The sequence below is a fragment of the Alosa pseudoharengus genome, unplaced genomic scaffold (genome assembly GCF_046254945.1).
Source record: "Alosa pseudoharengus isolate Yale_2024_CS ecotype anadromous, Long Island Sound unplaced genomic scaffold, YU_APseudo_1.1 YU_APseudo_1.1_scf_8, whole genome shotgun sequence".
Lineage (NCBI taxonomy): Eukaryota > Metazoa > Chordata > Actinopteri > Clupeiformes > Clupeidae > Alosa > Alosa pseudoharengus.
Genome location: NW_027468870.1, coordinates 14,573,706 through 14,587,673, shown reverse-complemented (window position 1 = coordinate 14,587,673; position 13,968 = coordinate 14,573,706). Strand labels below are relative to the sequence as shown.

At 41.4% G+C, this 13,968-nt stretch overlaps 1 protein-coding gene across 1 annotated transcript; it reads left to right on the top strand.

The window, feature by feature from the left end:
* Window positions 1-14: 14 nt before the first annotated feature.
* Window positions 15-13,485, top strand: ndfip1l (Nedd4 family interacting protein 1, like). The gene is made up of 8 exons (XM_076273543.1): window positions 15-188; window positions 4,288-4,375; window positions 5,042-5,172; window positions 6,678-6,765; window positions 7,770-7,894; window positions 9,647-9,713; window positions 11,652-11,757; window positions 11,924-13,485. Exons 1-7 carry the CDS (start codon window positions 159-161, stop codon window positions 11,753-11,755), a joined length of 633 nt encoding a protein of 210 aa, XP_076129658.1. The 5' UTR covers window positions 15-158; the 3' UTR covers window positions 11,756-11,757; window positions 11,924-13,485.
* Window positions 13,486-13,968: the final 483 nt, after the last annotated feature.

Genomic DNA, 13,968 nt, shown 5'->3' with positions numbered 1-13,968 from the left:
GTCTACTTGCGGAGGAGACGACGGAGAAGCAAATGCGTAGGAGGATCAGTCGTGGGACGTGAGCCTCTTGTCGTCCCTAATATAGTTTATGTAAGATTTCGCTGCCGGGTTTTTCATTATAAAAGGGGAAATCTGGCGATTAACCAACATATCTGACGATGGCTGAGTCAAGTGGAAGATACCAGCAGGTAAAACGATGTTACGCTTGCTGGAAAGAGTGAGATGTTCATTCGTCTTTTCTGATGAGCGTTACTCACTGTTGCTGCTCCTGATATATGAAACGTTAGGCCTCATTGTTTTGGCAAGCATGGGATAACGTAAGAGCGTTAGTATAGTAATTGCATAGTTTCGTTGGCTACCTTATGATATGTATATAAAAAAGTACGTGCAGTAAATGCTGCTAAAATCAACACTAAATACCCAGTGTTGTCATTTCATCTGGAATTCGAAGGTTGGCTAAGTGCTAATAGCTGAGGTTACAAGCTAGCAGCTAACGCTAACGTTAGGTCCTAGCTCAGATAAATGGAAAAGCGAGCTAACTTAACGTAGCAGCCAAATTACATTTTCTTTTTTGGAGTTGGCGATAACGTTACTTACAAAGACATCCGGTTAGTTAACGTTTAGTTACATGTATGCGTTGTAGCTGCTACATAGAATATAGGACAAACTTCTCACGTCAGATTAAAAAGACAGGCTAGCTAATTAATAACTGAACTAGCCACTCAGATATCGCCAGTTAGTTGAACACATCACCTTAACGTTAAAGCTGTCCGAAGGTTTGTGTTAACTGTTAACCACAGTGAACATACGTGAACGTACGTTGTCGTTTGTGGCCGTGTATTGTAGTCTTGGCTGACAATGAAGGTGACATAGTGTAACAGCTAACTCGTTAACTGTAATTGACGACAAGTGAAAGTTAACGTTAGCTGCTACTTATTCAAGGCGTCAGCTAACATTGCCTTGTAATTTTGTGAGGCCTAGAAGTGTTCAGTGTTCTTTTTCTGGACAAAGATGAGAAAGCTCCCCTTCCTAAGTATAGGCTACCTCGGTCATAGGTGACAACCTAACTTTTGAACATATAACGGTAACTGCAAAGACCTAACATTAGCTGATTACAGTACTGGGTCATTCCACGTCAACTCAGCCACATGACACCTCTCAGATTTTGCTGAAAAGCGGTGAAAATATGCCTTATGTTACCAAACTGAGGAATCTGAAGTTTCAGGTCAATATCTTAAACGGTTTGCCCGTGGCGTCCATTTGAAATTCGGACACATTGGAATTTCACATTTCATCCTTTGCCATTTTTGGAAGCCCATAATGTCTGTTCTAATAGTGGTAGAGGGCTGGAAACTGGTGTGGTAGGTCATTGTAGCCCGTACTACACAATTCTGGAGGAATCAACATTCCTTACTGTTTGGAGGAGAGGTGGGTCACCAGTGTCCTAAAAAATGTTGGCAGCATGTGTAATTTTTCACTTTTTGGGTGGCCGTAGCACCACGATTAATGATCATATTTATTCTAAACAGGATTATTTGTTATATTTGGGAACTTTGCTCTTGCCAAAATTAATTTGAGGGTTATGGTACCACTGAACGGGGTTTTATGGGGGTCCAAAAACCCTCTCCGGCAAAGGTGACTTTTTTGGAACCCCATATTTGGACCGCCAAATGACCATGTGGGCACTTGATGATCCTAATGGGATTTATACCAGATAAAGAGACATATTTGTTCTTTCTTTTAATGAAATAAAATTTTTGACTATGAAGCTCCATAATATGAATTTTATTCTTCATAATGCAACATTTTGGACATTGTTTCCAGAAGTCTGGAATGTAAATCAGGGAGAATTTAGTGATGATAAAGCATGAAAATAGCGGAAATAACTTAGTATTATGCTCAGTGATGGCAAACAATTAAATACTGAGATGCTGTCACAGATTAACCCCTTATCCCCCATGAAAGAGACTCTTTTGGGAACACTCTTTTGGGAAAAGGTATGTGTCACTCAAAAATTCAGGATGGAAACCATTTTTCAAGATTCAAAATTGCCTTTGTTCATTGCCACTGTTTCCAAAAAGTGATACAGAAAATATGCCACAAATATTCTGTTAAGGCCACTTTTTGAAAAAAAACTGGATGGCCAATAATAAATTCAAGATGGAGACCTTTTCCGAGATGGCCGTCATTTCGGTAGTATGTACACTGATGCACACATGCATGTTAGCAAAAATATTTTAACGGCCACACTTTTAGAAAAAGGCAATTTCAAAAATTCAAGGCATTTTTCAAAGTGAGTGTTGCTTTAATAGTGTACTCTGTTGGGACAGATAAAAGGAAGGATTGAAAAAATAACATAAATTCACATTTTTACCAGCTCAAAGGCCTTGTGGTTAGAGTGTCCAGCCTGAGCTTGAGAGGTTGTGCCCTGTCGAGTCATAATAAAAACTGTTAAAAATGGTAGCCAATGCCTCCCTGCTTGGCAGTCAGCAAGTGTTGTATTGGGGGCAACATATCCAGGAAGGTGTTCATATACATCATGGTCCAGAATCAGGAAATCGGCTCTCGCCCACTGCAAACTTACTTTTTTATTCACATTTGCAATTGCACAGTTCTGTGCAAGTGAAACCCAATCTAAAACATTTGCATCCTCCACGGCACTCTGATTTTGCAGCCACACTTGGCTAGCTGTTCACAACTTTGTGCAACTGGTGCATTTGCTGTCCAGAAGACCCCCCATTGTTCACCAAGCTTTTTTCATCTCCAGTCAGCATGACTCTGCTTCTGACTGACACTGGGTTTCTTGACCCCATATGCAGCCTGCCTGATATGCAGCACGTTTAGTGTGTTGAAGCAGAGCTGCCCTTGTTGGAGGAATGGCTTCATATGGCCTCTGCTTTCGGGCAAACATGTCAAGTCTAGCCTCATCTTCACTGACAGCTGTGCTTGATCGATCATACAGCAGGACCACAAACTTCTCAAGGATCTCCAGGTCACTATTGTGAAAGAGTGGAATGTTGGTGGCAATCATTTTATAGCCATTATGTTGAGAAACATGATGGGTAGGTGGTGATAGGAGGGGTTCCTTTGTGGCCAACATTTCATTCAATCAGTTGATCTCTTGGCTGACATGGGATTTTCATTTGCCATTTTGGGGGATTGTTGTCTGATTAAGGCAGAGGGGTTATCCTTTTACCACCTCAATCATAGACATAGTACACATTCAAGTATGGGATACAACTAGGTTTGGGTCACTTACACCTAGCCAGATCATTCATCCAGTGCCATTTAAGTCCCGTGTGATCTGTACACCTTCCAGGTAAGCATACATGAACAAGTCATGTATTGTCCCGTCATCTTGAATTTTTGAGGGACAAGGACATTTTCCAAAAAAAAAAAAACATTCTTAAGAGAGTATTTTCACAAAATGTTATGCCTACATCACTGTTTGAACTATTGACATTTGACAGAAATAGCGGCCATCTTGAAAAAATGGCCGCCATGTTGAAATTTTGGGTGGCCAGCGCCTTTTTCCCAAAAAGTGACCCTTAGAGAGTATCTGTGCCAAATTTCATGCTTCTATACCAATTTGAACGATTCTCTTGAAATATGCCATTAATCTGCTGCACTAATAGAAGTGTTTAGCTGATTAGCCCTAGACTATGGGAATATACCTAAAAAAGAATTACAATGCTCTCTCAGAAATTAAAATTAGGTGGGCTTGAATCAATCAATCAATTCTTTGTCATACAAGTCAGGAATGTAGTCCTGTCAGACAGAGTGACGAAAAAACATTTAGTTACCACTTGCCATTGGATTACTTGTGGAACTGGTTGACCGAGTAACCTAAAACAATGTAAGACTTAGCAGTTAGCAATTAACATTCAACATCAGCATTGCAACATTGCATTAACAATAATTGACCATCAATGTTTAGGTTGTTTCAGGTCAAAAGTGGGTTTAGTACTAAATGTCATTCCTCAACTTCAAATTAACTGTTTTCATCACTGTCTCAACAACACTATGAAGCTGAGTAGCCTATGTCCTTGCTCCTTAGTCTCTGTCATCAGACCATCTGTAAAAGTATTCAAAAACACTTTGCTTGTGGAGAGTTTGCTTGAGAGAAGTTTCAATGTATGTTGTACATTGTAGGTATTAGCAGGCACATGGTACAGAGTCACTTGGAAACACATGCAATTCTCAGTGACTCTATCGAGGATAAAAGAAGGGGAGATGGAATGTTGGAACTGCTTTAACAGTAGCCCCTGAATCTGATTGGTTTTCCAGCTGCCCAATGAGGAAGAACCAGAGGATGCGCCACAGGTTGCCGCTGATGCCCCTCCCCCATACAGCAGTATAGCTGCAGACAGCGCAGGTAAGTTATGTGCTAACATGGTGAAAATGTCAGACCCCTCTGTCATATTACTTCAAGACTACACTTAAGTTTGGTCAAAAGTTGTCCTAAGACTCATTGGAGAAACACAACAGACATGTCTCTGTCCCTGTTCTTTGTAAGCTGTGTGCATGCAAAGCTATCTCACAATCCAATCAAATAGCAAACACAGCCATAACTCCACCCTTTGACAAGTAGTTAGTTAATCTGTTGTTAATTGTGTAAGCGCTATAGCCATGTGAGGAATGAGCTTGACTGGCACAGTGGCACTTCTAGTACGCCAGAAACTGAAGTTGCTTTGTGCTTCTAGCCCTAGGGCTAAACTGTAGGCGCTACTGAAGCCTGAAGTATACATAGAGTGCAAGTGCCTCACAAAAAAAAAATAGATATAGCAGGCTGATCTATCTGTTTTCTAATGTTTGTGGCGTATACACACCACTGTTACACCGGGTGTAGCCTGTTCCATTGATTATAGTGGAAGCTAATAAGCAGCATAGGCACACATCCTGCTTCAGTTGCATGTCTGATGTCGCTGACCTACAATGACACGTGAAGTAAAGGATGCTGGTGTGGATGTCAAAAATAGGCCTTGTACCGTCCATAAAGCAGCTGAAGAGTCACGCTTTAGTTCTGTTCTTCTTTCCTTAGCCTATTTTGATTACAAAGAAGATGGACCATTCCCCAAGCCTCCATCCTACAACGTGGCTACAACACTGCCATCCTATGACGAGGCAGAGCGGCTCAAGGCCGAAGCCACCATCCCCTTGGTTGCAGACAGAGTGAGTTGAATCCCTACTAAAGTCCTTCTTCACTTATCCATTGCCACCACCTCAACAGGGAAGTCCACCCAACATCGAAGCATCTGACCCGCTCAGATGCATGACCAATAAACTCAAAATCAAAGTTTCAAGATGCTGAAGATTCATCATGTATGATAAAACGGCTGTTGTGGAGTTCCCTCCTCACTGTGTGTGTGGGTGTACAGGCTTGTGTGAGGTTTTTGTTCATTGTTGATGTTATATAGACCCTTTCAACAAGGTAAACAAAAACAATGCTTGAACATTCTATTTGGGCCCCAATCTACTTCCTCTGCATTAAGATAACATATGGAATGTTAAAAAGGAAGTCTTGTGGGGCCAACTATGATGCTGATAATGGAACTCTCTTGAAAGGGTCCATAGACTGGTATGTAGACTGTTTAACATGACGACACTTCTCAAGCACATATTGCTTGACATTGCATAATGCTTTGTCAATGCTAGTTCATTGATTGCTGCTAGCATACTGATTTCTGCTTAACCTTAATGTCATTAAGTATTCTGTAATTCTCTGGGTGTGCCTTTGACTTTGGCTCTGTGGAGGCGCTAAAACAAAGTTTTTCAATTATTTAAAAAACTGAGGTTGTTCCCATAATTTGTCACCACACATACGTATTGGCATCACACATAAAGTGGCATTCCAACTGGTGATCAACCTGTCACTCTCCACATAACCTCTTACCAATTAATTATTTTCCTTTGGTAAGGCCAAATAAGGTTGTCTTGAGAGACATGGGTCAAAGACTGTTCCACAGGGCCTCTACACCTGTGTGTGTGTGAGGTATAGACCCTTTCAAGAGAGTTCCATTATCAGCATCATAGTTGGCCCCACAAGACTTCCTTTTTAACATTCCATATGTTATCTTAATGCAGAGGAAGTAGATTTGGGGCCCAAATAGAACGTTCAAGCATTGTTTTTGTTTTTATTGTTGAAAGGGTCTATTTTGTGCACAGTATGTTTCTTTTCTTCTTTCCCCCCTCTCCCTACTCTTTCTCTTACTCTCTCTGTCTCACTCTCTTTTGCCTGCCCTGTGTTTTACACTGGTCTGTTTCTTTGCCTCGCACTGCTTACGCTCAGAGCCGGGAGCGGCTGACCACTTTCGATGATGTAACACGCAGTGCACTGGAGGTACAGTACCTAAGTGGTGGTGTGTGACCTGTGTGAGACTGGTGCCTGCGGACTCAGCCACTACTGCTGCTGAGAGACTTCTAACTAAGAGAGATGTTTAACTAGCAGGCTATAAAACAGATTGTCACAACTGAAATGTTACAGTATGTTTGCATTGCATCGTTTAAAACATGTTATCCCAAGGCAAAGACATTGCTGGAGTGACTGAATATTTGTTGCTTTGTGTAATCTTATATGCATTGCATCCTTTCAGTAAACTTTGAGATGACTTTCTATGATCATTGTTCTGTTTGTTGCAGAGTGTAACCTCTTGGTGTCCTGTGTTGTCTGTTGGCAGGATGACGACTTTGCGACCAGGGATGATTTTGATGACGCTGACCAGTTGCGGATAGGGAATGACGGCATCTTCATGCTGACTTTCTTCAGTAAGTGTGTGTTTAGAGTGTGTACAGATGTGGCTGAATTTGGCATCCTTAAAGACTATTGGAAAAATTCCTTACATTTTCTTCCTTAAAAGTGATGAAATTCAAAGCATTTTTACCATGTGTATTCCTTTGGTATTTAAGAGAGGAAAGCAAAGAAAGTTGTGTATTTTACATAAATATTCTAAAATGGCCCAGACAGATTTGTTGGTAAGAATGGTTAGCAGTGGTCTGTTCTGAAGTGGCCCTCTGTGAGTCTAGACCTACAGTACATCTCAAAAGAGCGGAAACATGCCGTCCGCGGAAGGCACCCTTCAATTTTAGATGGCCGGACCAGTTTGCTCTAGCCTGGCTCCACCCGCCTAGTATCTCTGCTCATTTTCATTTCACTGAGATACAAGCTACAAGATACTAAAGGGGAACGATGTCGTTTTGAAATCGAAAGTGGCTTTTGTAAACGGTTATAAGCAACGCCTGCAAACATAATAAAATTGCTGTCGCTTGAATGTGAACATTTATACAGCAAAGGTAAATGCATTGTTTCCTGACTGCTGATGCGATTTATTATCAGTTTGTAAAGGTAGCTTGTAAAGGCGAAGTAGGAATCCCTAAACAATTGTTACACTGTTACACTGGACCAATGATTTCAAAGTTAATGCAAAGTCTACACCCATTATGATGCTAGGATTGGAAACATTTACCAATTGTGAGTACCCAGACTTTTTTCAAAGTCAATCTCTAATTTGGAAAAAATTGGAATAAACAATGATGAATGCTGATTACTTTTGCGAGTTTCAAATTATTTCAAAGAAAAATTGAGTTATTTTTTTTTCTTTTTGTCGAAGGGTACCAACCGTTGGCCACGACAGTAGTTCTGACTATTAAAGAGACTGTCTGCCATCCCTTCACGGCTTCTTTGTTGTGTATATTTGTGTGCTTCACGTCTATGGTCAGTCTACGTGTGTGTGTGCCTCTCACGCTCAGTGTACTTGGGTTTGTCGTTTCAGTGGCATTCCTCTTCAACTGGATTGGCTTCTTCCTCTCCTTTTGCCTCACCACCTCGGCCGCGGGCCGCTACGGTGCCATCTCTGGGTTTGGCCTCTCACTCATCAAATGGATTCTGATCGTCAGGGTAAGACTGGCCTAACCTGGTTTCCTTACCATAGCACGCTCCTGTTGTCCCACCACTTGCCAGTGTCAGAAGCCTGAGCCATATGTGCTGATATAGAGAAGATAATGGAGTTGGTGTGGCCTGTGGGGAATGGTACATTAAGGCTACATCTGCATTATGTATTCCATATACACGGGTTTCCCGTTTACCAACAAAACTAGATGCGCGCGCAGCCGTGAGGCAGAAGACGCTTGGTGGCCGTCCACAACGTTATAAACTTAACCTAAATAGTCGGCTGCTGTAAGCTACAATCGGATTTTTTTGTATACCCCTGTTGTCTCAATGATAATAACATCTCATTTCAGACTATATTTCAAAGTTTGACGTTCATTTGGATTATTCATATAACATCGTATTTTGTCATTTTTGGCGAAGACATGCATTCCATTAGGGATATTGAACATATTTAACATTCTCTAACCATCGTGATTTCGAATTGGTGCCGTTTTCAGCACAAAAACTCATTTTATTCTTTTGCTCTTTTGCATTGCTCTATGCTGTTCTGTGGTGCTTTCTGCCTCTTGGTTGCGCACGCATGTTTTCGTGACGTTCCATAGAAATCCATGTATAGACCCTTTCAAGAGAGTTCCATTATCAGCATCATAGTTGGCCCCACAAGGCTTCCGTTTTAACATTCCATATGTTATCTTAATGCAGAGGAAGTAGATTGGGAACCAAATAGAACGTTCAAGCATTGTTTTTGTTTTTATTGTTGAAAGGGTCCATACAAATGTATCCAACACACTTTTGTTACAATTCGCCCTCCCGTCCACATTCGACCATCGTATCAGCGTCTCCAAAGTGGAGCAATTTGGATCTGCTGGAGACCCCGAACTCATTTTGCTCCACAGCCGTATCGGATGGATGTGGAAGGTGTGTCAGTACTGTGTTGCAGAACCATCTGAAAAGAGATGACGTACAAGCCCATGTACCCTTCCCTGATTCGCTGTGCTCGTTTCACATGGCCATGCTGCTTTTCCGTGCCTTTCACGGTTGTTCAAGCTATCTGTTTAAAAAGATGTAGCCCATTAACAGCGGGACTAAACGTACTGTACATGCATTCATACATAGCCTATCCTCGTTAGAAGAAGCTAACTTTAAACATAATTATTAGTTCATTCGTCGACAAAACTACCTGGCATTATAATGTGAATTCCTATAAAGTAGCATGCAAGCTGTCTGGCAAAAATTCCCCATTTCCCCCCAGTTTTCAGATTTTATCTGTTGGTTATTTCTTCCCTTGTACCCATACCTGTTAACTGTGCGTTTGTCATGCAGGTTTTTTGTTATGCAGGTTTTTAAGGCCTCCCAATTGATATAGTGATTCTGGACGTGGATCGGATTTGATCTGAAAATCCGTGTCAACTGATTCGGTGTAGTGTAGCTGTAGCCTAAGTTCAGATGTTAGGACCTCGTGGTGATCCCACAACATGTGATTTATCTGAGTGGTAAGCAAAAAAGCGACATAGTGTGCAATAAAGGTTTCCTGAGAGAGGGGAGAAGTGCAACAGGGGTGGCGTGTCATGAGTTGTCATGTGACCAAAGAAGCTATCTGCTGACAGTAGTGACCACAGTAGTACATGGTGTCTACTTCATGTTTTTGTTTATTCTAATTTATTTTGTTGTCTCATACAACCTGCTTTCCCCATCCCCCCCATTCCCCACCCATCCCCCCCATTCCCCACCCACCCCTTTTCTGTTTCTGTTCCATAGTTCTCAGCGTATTTCCCAGGCTACTTTGATGGCCAGTACTGGCTGTGGTGGGTGTTCCTGGTTCTCGGTGAGTAGAACTGATTTGGTCCTCGTTGTTGTTTTCATGGAGGAAAACTCTAATCTTTGTCATGTGTGTTAAACTTAAAGACGTGGCTATCAGAATGCCTCCAGAGATCTCTGTGGATGAGATAAAAAAACACATTCAGAAATAGGCTCATAGTCACAGTCCTCAGGATCATCTTTAGTGCACATGGCTGTTTTTAGCCCACTGTGAAGGCATTTCTGAAACACCGTGATGGGACTGACAGATTCCCTTATGTCCAGGCTTGGAATTTCACCATTCTGGGGGCAAGGCCACTTGGCCTTCAGTTGGGCATATTTGGTTGGGGGCACAAAGGCCACATGTCAGGGCACCAAGGCCAAAGTTAACTATACAGTAGTAGCATATACAAATGATCAAAGTTGTATTTAGCCTATTCACTGCAGTAGACCTGCATCACTGTATGAAACATTACAAAAACATGAAACATGACATATTACATAGAACTGTAAATCATCTGATCATCTAATAATTACAGATATCTAGGCTATAACATTTATTTTATATTTGGCCTGCTATGAAATCATGTATTGAACAATTTAAGCACAGCTCAGCTTTAAGAAACTCAAATAGCCTAGATGCATGCTTAGCATTTTGTGATCATTAAGGCTACTTTCACAAACTCTGCTGTCCTCTGATTTACCAATATCTAGGCGATATTTGTAACATTTAGTTTGTATTTGGCCCGTTATGAAATCACGTGGAACAATTTAAACATATTATAAAACTTAAAGCCCAAATTTGGAGACATCCATGCATGTCGAAATTTACGGCAAATTCAAAACTGGATTACTCTGGAACGGCTAACTGTACAGGGGACTGCTTTACACCTTTGTGTTTGGTAAGGTCTGCTGTTTATTCTGGTTTGTCATGTGTTAAAAGAAGGGTTCGTGAAGTATTCCGCCGAGATGAATGGGTAGGGAGATCATGGACGCATGATTAAATTGAATTATATTATTTACTTTTCTCGCGAACCATTCAACACAGCAATTATTGGCTAAGATCGTTTAAAAGCTGAGAAAAAGCTCTTTCATGTGACACTTGTGATGTCTGTGTGATGATGAGTAGGCTAGGCTACTTCACGAGTAGTTCAACTGAGAAGAATGGGTGAATTTGGACGCACTTTCTTTCTTGCGCTGTCACTTTCTCCACTGCGTAAAAGACTAAATTAATTTGCGATGTGAATGCTAAGATTATTTTGACAGGCCACAGGCTAAATAAAAATAGCTATTAGTAGGACGCAAAGCAGAATATTAAAAGAAGGGGACACCAAGGCCACCGTGGCCTGTAAACCTCTGATTTTCAAAGGGGCATCACGGCCAACGCAAGGGGCCATGGCCGTCGTGGCCGCCGTGAAATTCATACCCAGCTTATGTCCATTCCTAAAACTACCATTAAATAGCTGTACTAGGCCCATTCCAGATGCCAAATACTATGCCCAGATTGGTGAGGAGCCTTTTAGAAGCAATTCAGATGGGTACCCCGCTTTTGACCTGATAACTTGCACACGGTACAGATTAACAGGCGTACTTTAGAACTTCTAATAGAACACGTGTCATGGTTTATCCCTTAAGTATACTGTTTTTGTGCCTTTGAGTGAAAAATGAGTTTGACATTGAAATAGTAATGGAAAAGGATAGTATTTATAGCCAGACTACATTAAGATTATACGTATTTGTATGGGCAGCTTGTTACCACTTCCTCCTTTTAAGATGATTCTGGTTCAAACAGAAGGAAGCAGCCTGTATCCTAATTAGTTTTTGCTTTGTCAGGCCAGACAGCAGAAGGATGATTACAGTGCACTGAAGTACACTTAAAAATCGGTTGGCACTGTCTTCTGCCTAACTGTCTCTAACAACAACCACAAATAAACATCTACTGGAACCTCTGACATCTGCTCCACAGGGTTCCTGCTTTTCCTCAGAGGGTTCATCAATTACGCAAAAATTCGCAAAATGGCAGACTCCTTCTCTCCCCTGCCCCGCACTCGAGTCCTTTTCATCTATTAAGGGTAAAGAGTCACCTGTCTATCATATTTAAACATTTATGTCTTATGGAAGCTAGGTTCTTAGAATGGTAAAGTATTTTAAAATATGCGTTAAGAGACAAACTTCTAACTTCTTATTCAGATCCCCTGTCCTTAAATCTGTATTCTGAGGCTCTGTGTTGTTTTGCAGCTGCAAGTTGCCATGAAACACGAAGCTACTGGCAGCCCTCAATGAGACTTGTATGCTTCAGAACAGCGTTTAAACACCTCTGGAAAAAAAAGAAGAAAAACAAAATGTGACAAAGAAAAACAAAACAAATCAAGTCCAACTCTGTAATTTGCTGATAGAACTCCATCCCTACTGAAGGGAGGGAGATGTTCTTTCCGGAAACTTGCTGTTTCCACAGGAATAAAATGATTCTCTTTCTATGTTTCTAGATGTATACCAGTACAGTGAATGCTGACAACTCTGTAACTCATCCAATCATTAGTTGTTAACATTAAGTGCTATTTGCTATCAAGTCTGTGAGGTTAAAAAAATCAGTATGAAGAGAAAATAATGCCTTATGTATATGATCTGTTTGTAGTCCTGGCATGCACTTTGCCCTAGTTAGCCATTAGGGGGCAGTATTGTTTTGATTATTTTTTTCCCCACGTGCATTGTGGTACACTGTTAACATGGAGGTGGGATCAAAGTGAGTTTTTTGTTGGAGGCAACATGAGACAAATTTGTAATGTCTAACAGTGCTGTTTTCTTCCTTTCTGTACATAACTTCAGTTGCTCATCTGAAGCTGTTACTTACAATGAGGTTACTATGACCGGGAAGAATTCGCCCTCGTGTTTAAAGAGCACAAATGAAATCATGTATGAAAGTATACCTATGCCAAGCAAGTGATTGAGACCTCTATTGGCTATTCTTCTGTACTTATTCTTCATAAGTCATATGGAGCTTCACATTTGTTTGCCATCGATTACTGTTTTTGGGCTCATCAGTCTTCTCTGACTTTTTGGATGATGTAGGAGGGCAAGAGGAAAGCCAGTACTAGGACATGTGACATAAGACAAAAGCTTTTTGCCAGGTTTTTATTGTGATTTACATGATATTGCTTTTTGTCAGTGATATGTTGTACATGCCTTGTCAAGGTTTTTATAGTAGTTCATATCATGATGAGTTTTGAGTGGTAGGGTTGATGTAATAAAACAGCTTTGATCGAACATGTATTTGCAAGCACAGTGCTGTGCTCCCCTCTCCACCTCTCTAGAAATGTACTTTAATCTTCAAGTTTCAAAGCCTGCTCAATGTTAGGTACAAGGCAATCTGAGTATACATTGGCAAAGTAATGTTAAAAAGTAAAATAGGGAGTAGAGTTGTGGGTACGATAATGCTCCATGAGAGCAGGGATAACTTTCTCTTCGCCAAACTTTCCCGAGGCACTCTGAAGTGGACGGACGGCTCTGCCGCCGCGTCTTGTCCCGTCCGTGAAGGTGTCCTCCCTGTCGTCCCTGTCTCCTGCCTCCAGCACCGACGCCTCAGAGGGCATCCCCAACTGCGACGGCAGCCGTGGAACTGAGCATGCTTTTTACTGTGACTGTCGTGAGTTCTTATTTTACTTCCTCCTCCTCTGTTGCCCTGCCTGGTCCAACTTGGAGGAGGGCCCCTGGGCCTCGGGGGTGCAGGAGCGCACGGATACACACATGTAGACGACTGTAAATACCATGTCAATGCAACTAAAGATCACTTGTGTTGCCAACCTTTTGGAGAGTGTGTCGTCTTCTTGCTGTCTGTGTTTGTATTGGTTTGATGTGTATGTGGTGATAAGCTGGTGGTATCTCAATTGTGGTTTAGTGCGAAACCTGGGTTTTGCTTTGCTATAGGTGAATGAAGCCACAGAGCTTCCGAGTTTACCAGGTTCCAGGTAACCCAGCTACTTACCTAGGTTTGTAACTACGGTAAACCACGTAGCCTACTTGAAATGCACCCATGGAGTCTGAAGTCAAGATTAATGTGCTGCTGAATGCTCAGAGCATGTGAAATGGATGTGGATTGAATGTCTACATTTGCAGACTAGCAGCAGTTGAAAGCAGTATTGCTTACAGTGTAACTACTCGCTAACCTCTATTGGTGCTGGTCTGTCAAATTGATTTATCCAAAAAAAACAATAAGCTGATCAGTTTTTATTAAATTGTCGCTTTTGTGTGTAAGTGTTTATGTTCACCCATATTTTAAGTTTTTA

Excerpts from the sequence above, each read along its gene's own strand:
- ndfip1l (XM_076273543.1), top strand. The coding sequence starts at position 159 with ATGGCTGAGTCAAGTGGAAGATACCAGCAG. Across the intron at positions 6,766-7,769 it reads CTTCATGCTGACTTTCTTCA|TGGCATTCCTCTTCAACTGG; the intron begins GTAAGTGTGTGT and ends TTGTCGTTTCAG. Across the intron at positions 9,714-11,651 it reads GTGGGTGTTCCTGGTTCTCG|GGTTCCTGCTTTTCCTCAGA; the intron begins GTGAGTAGAACT and ends TCTGCTCCACAG.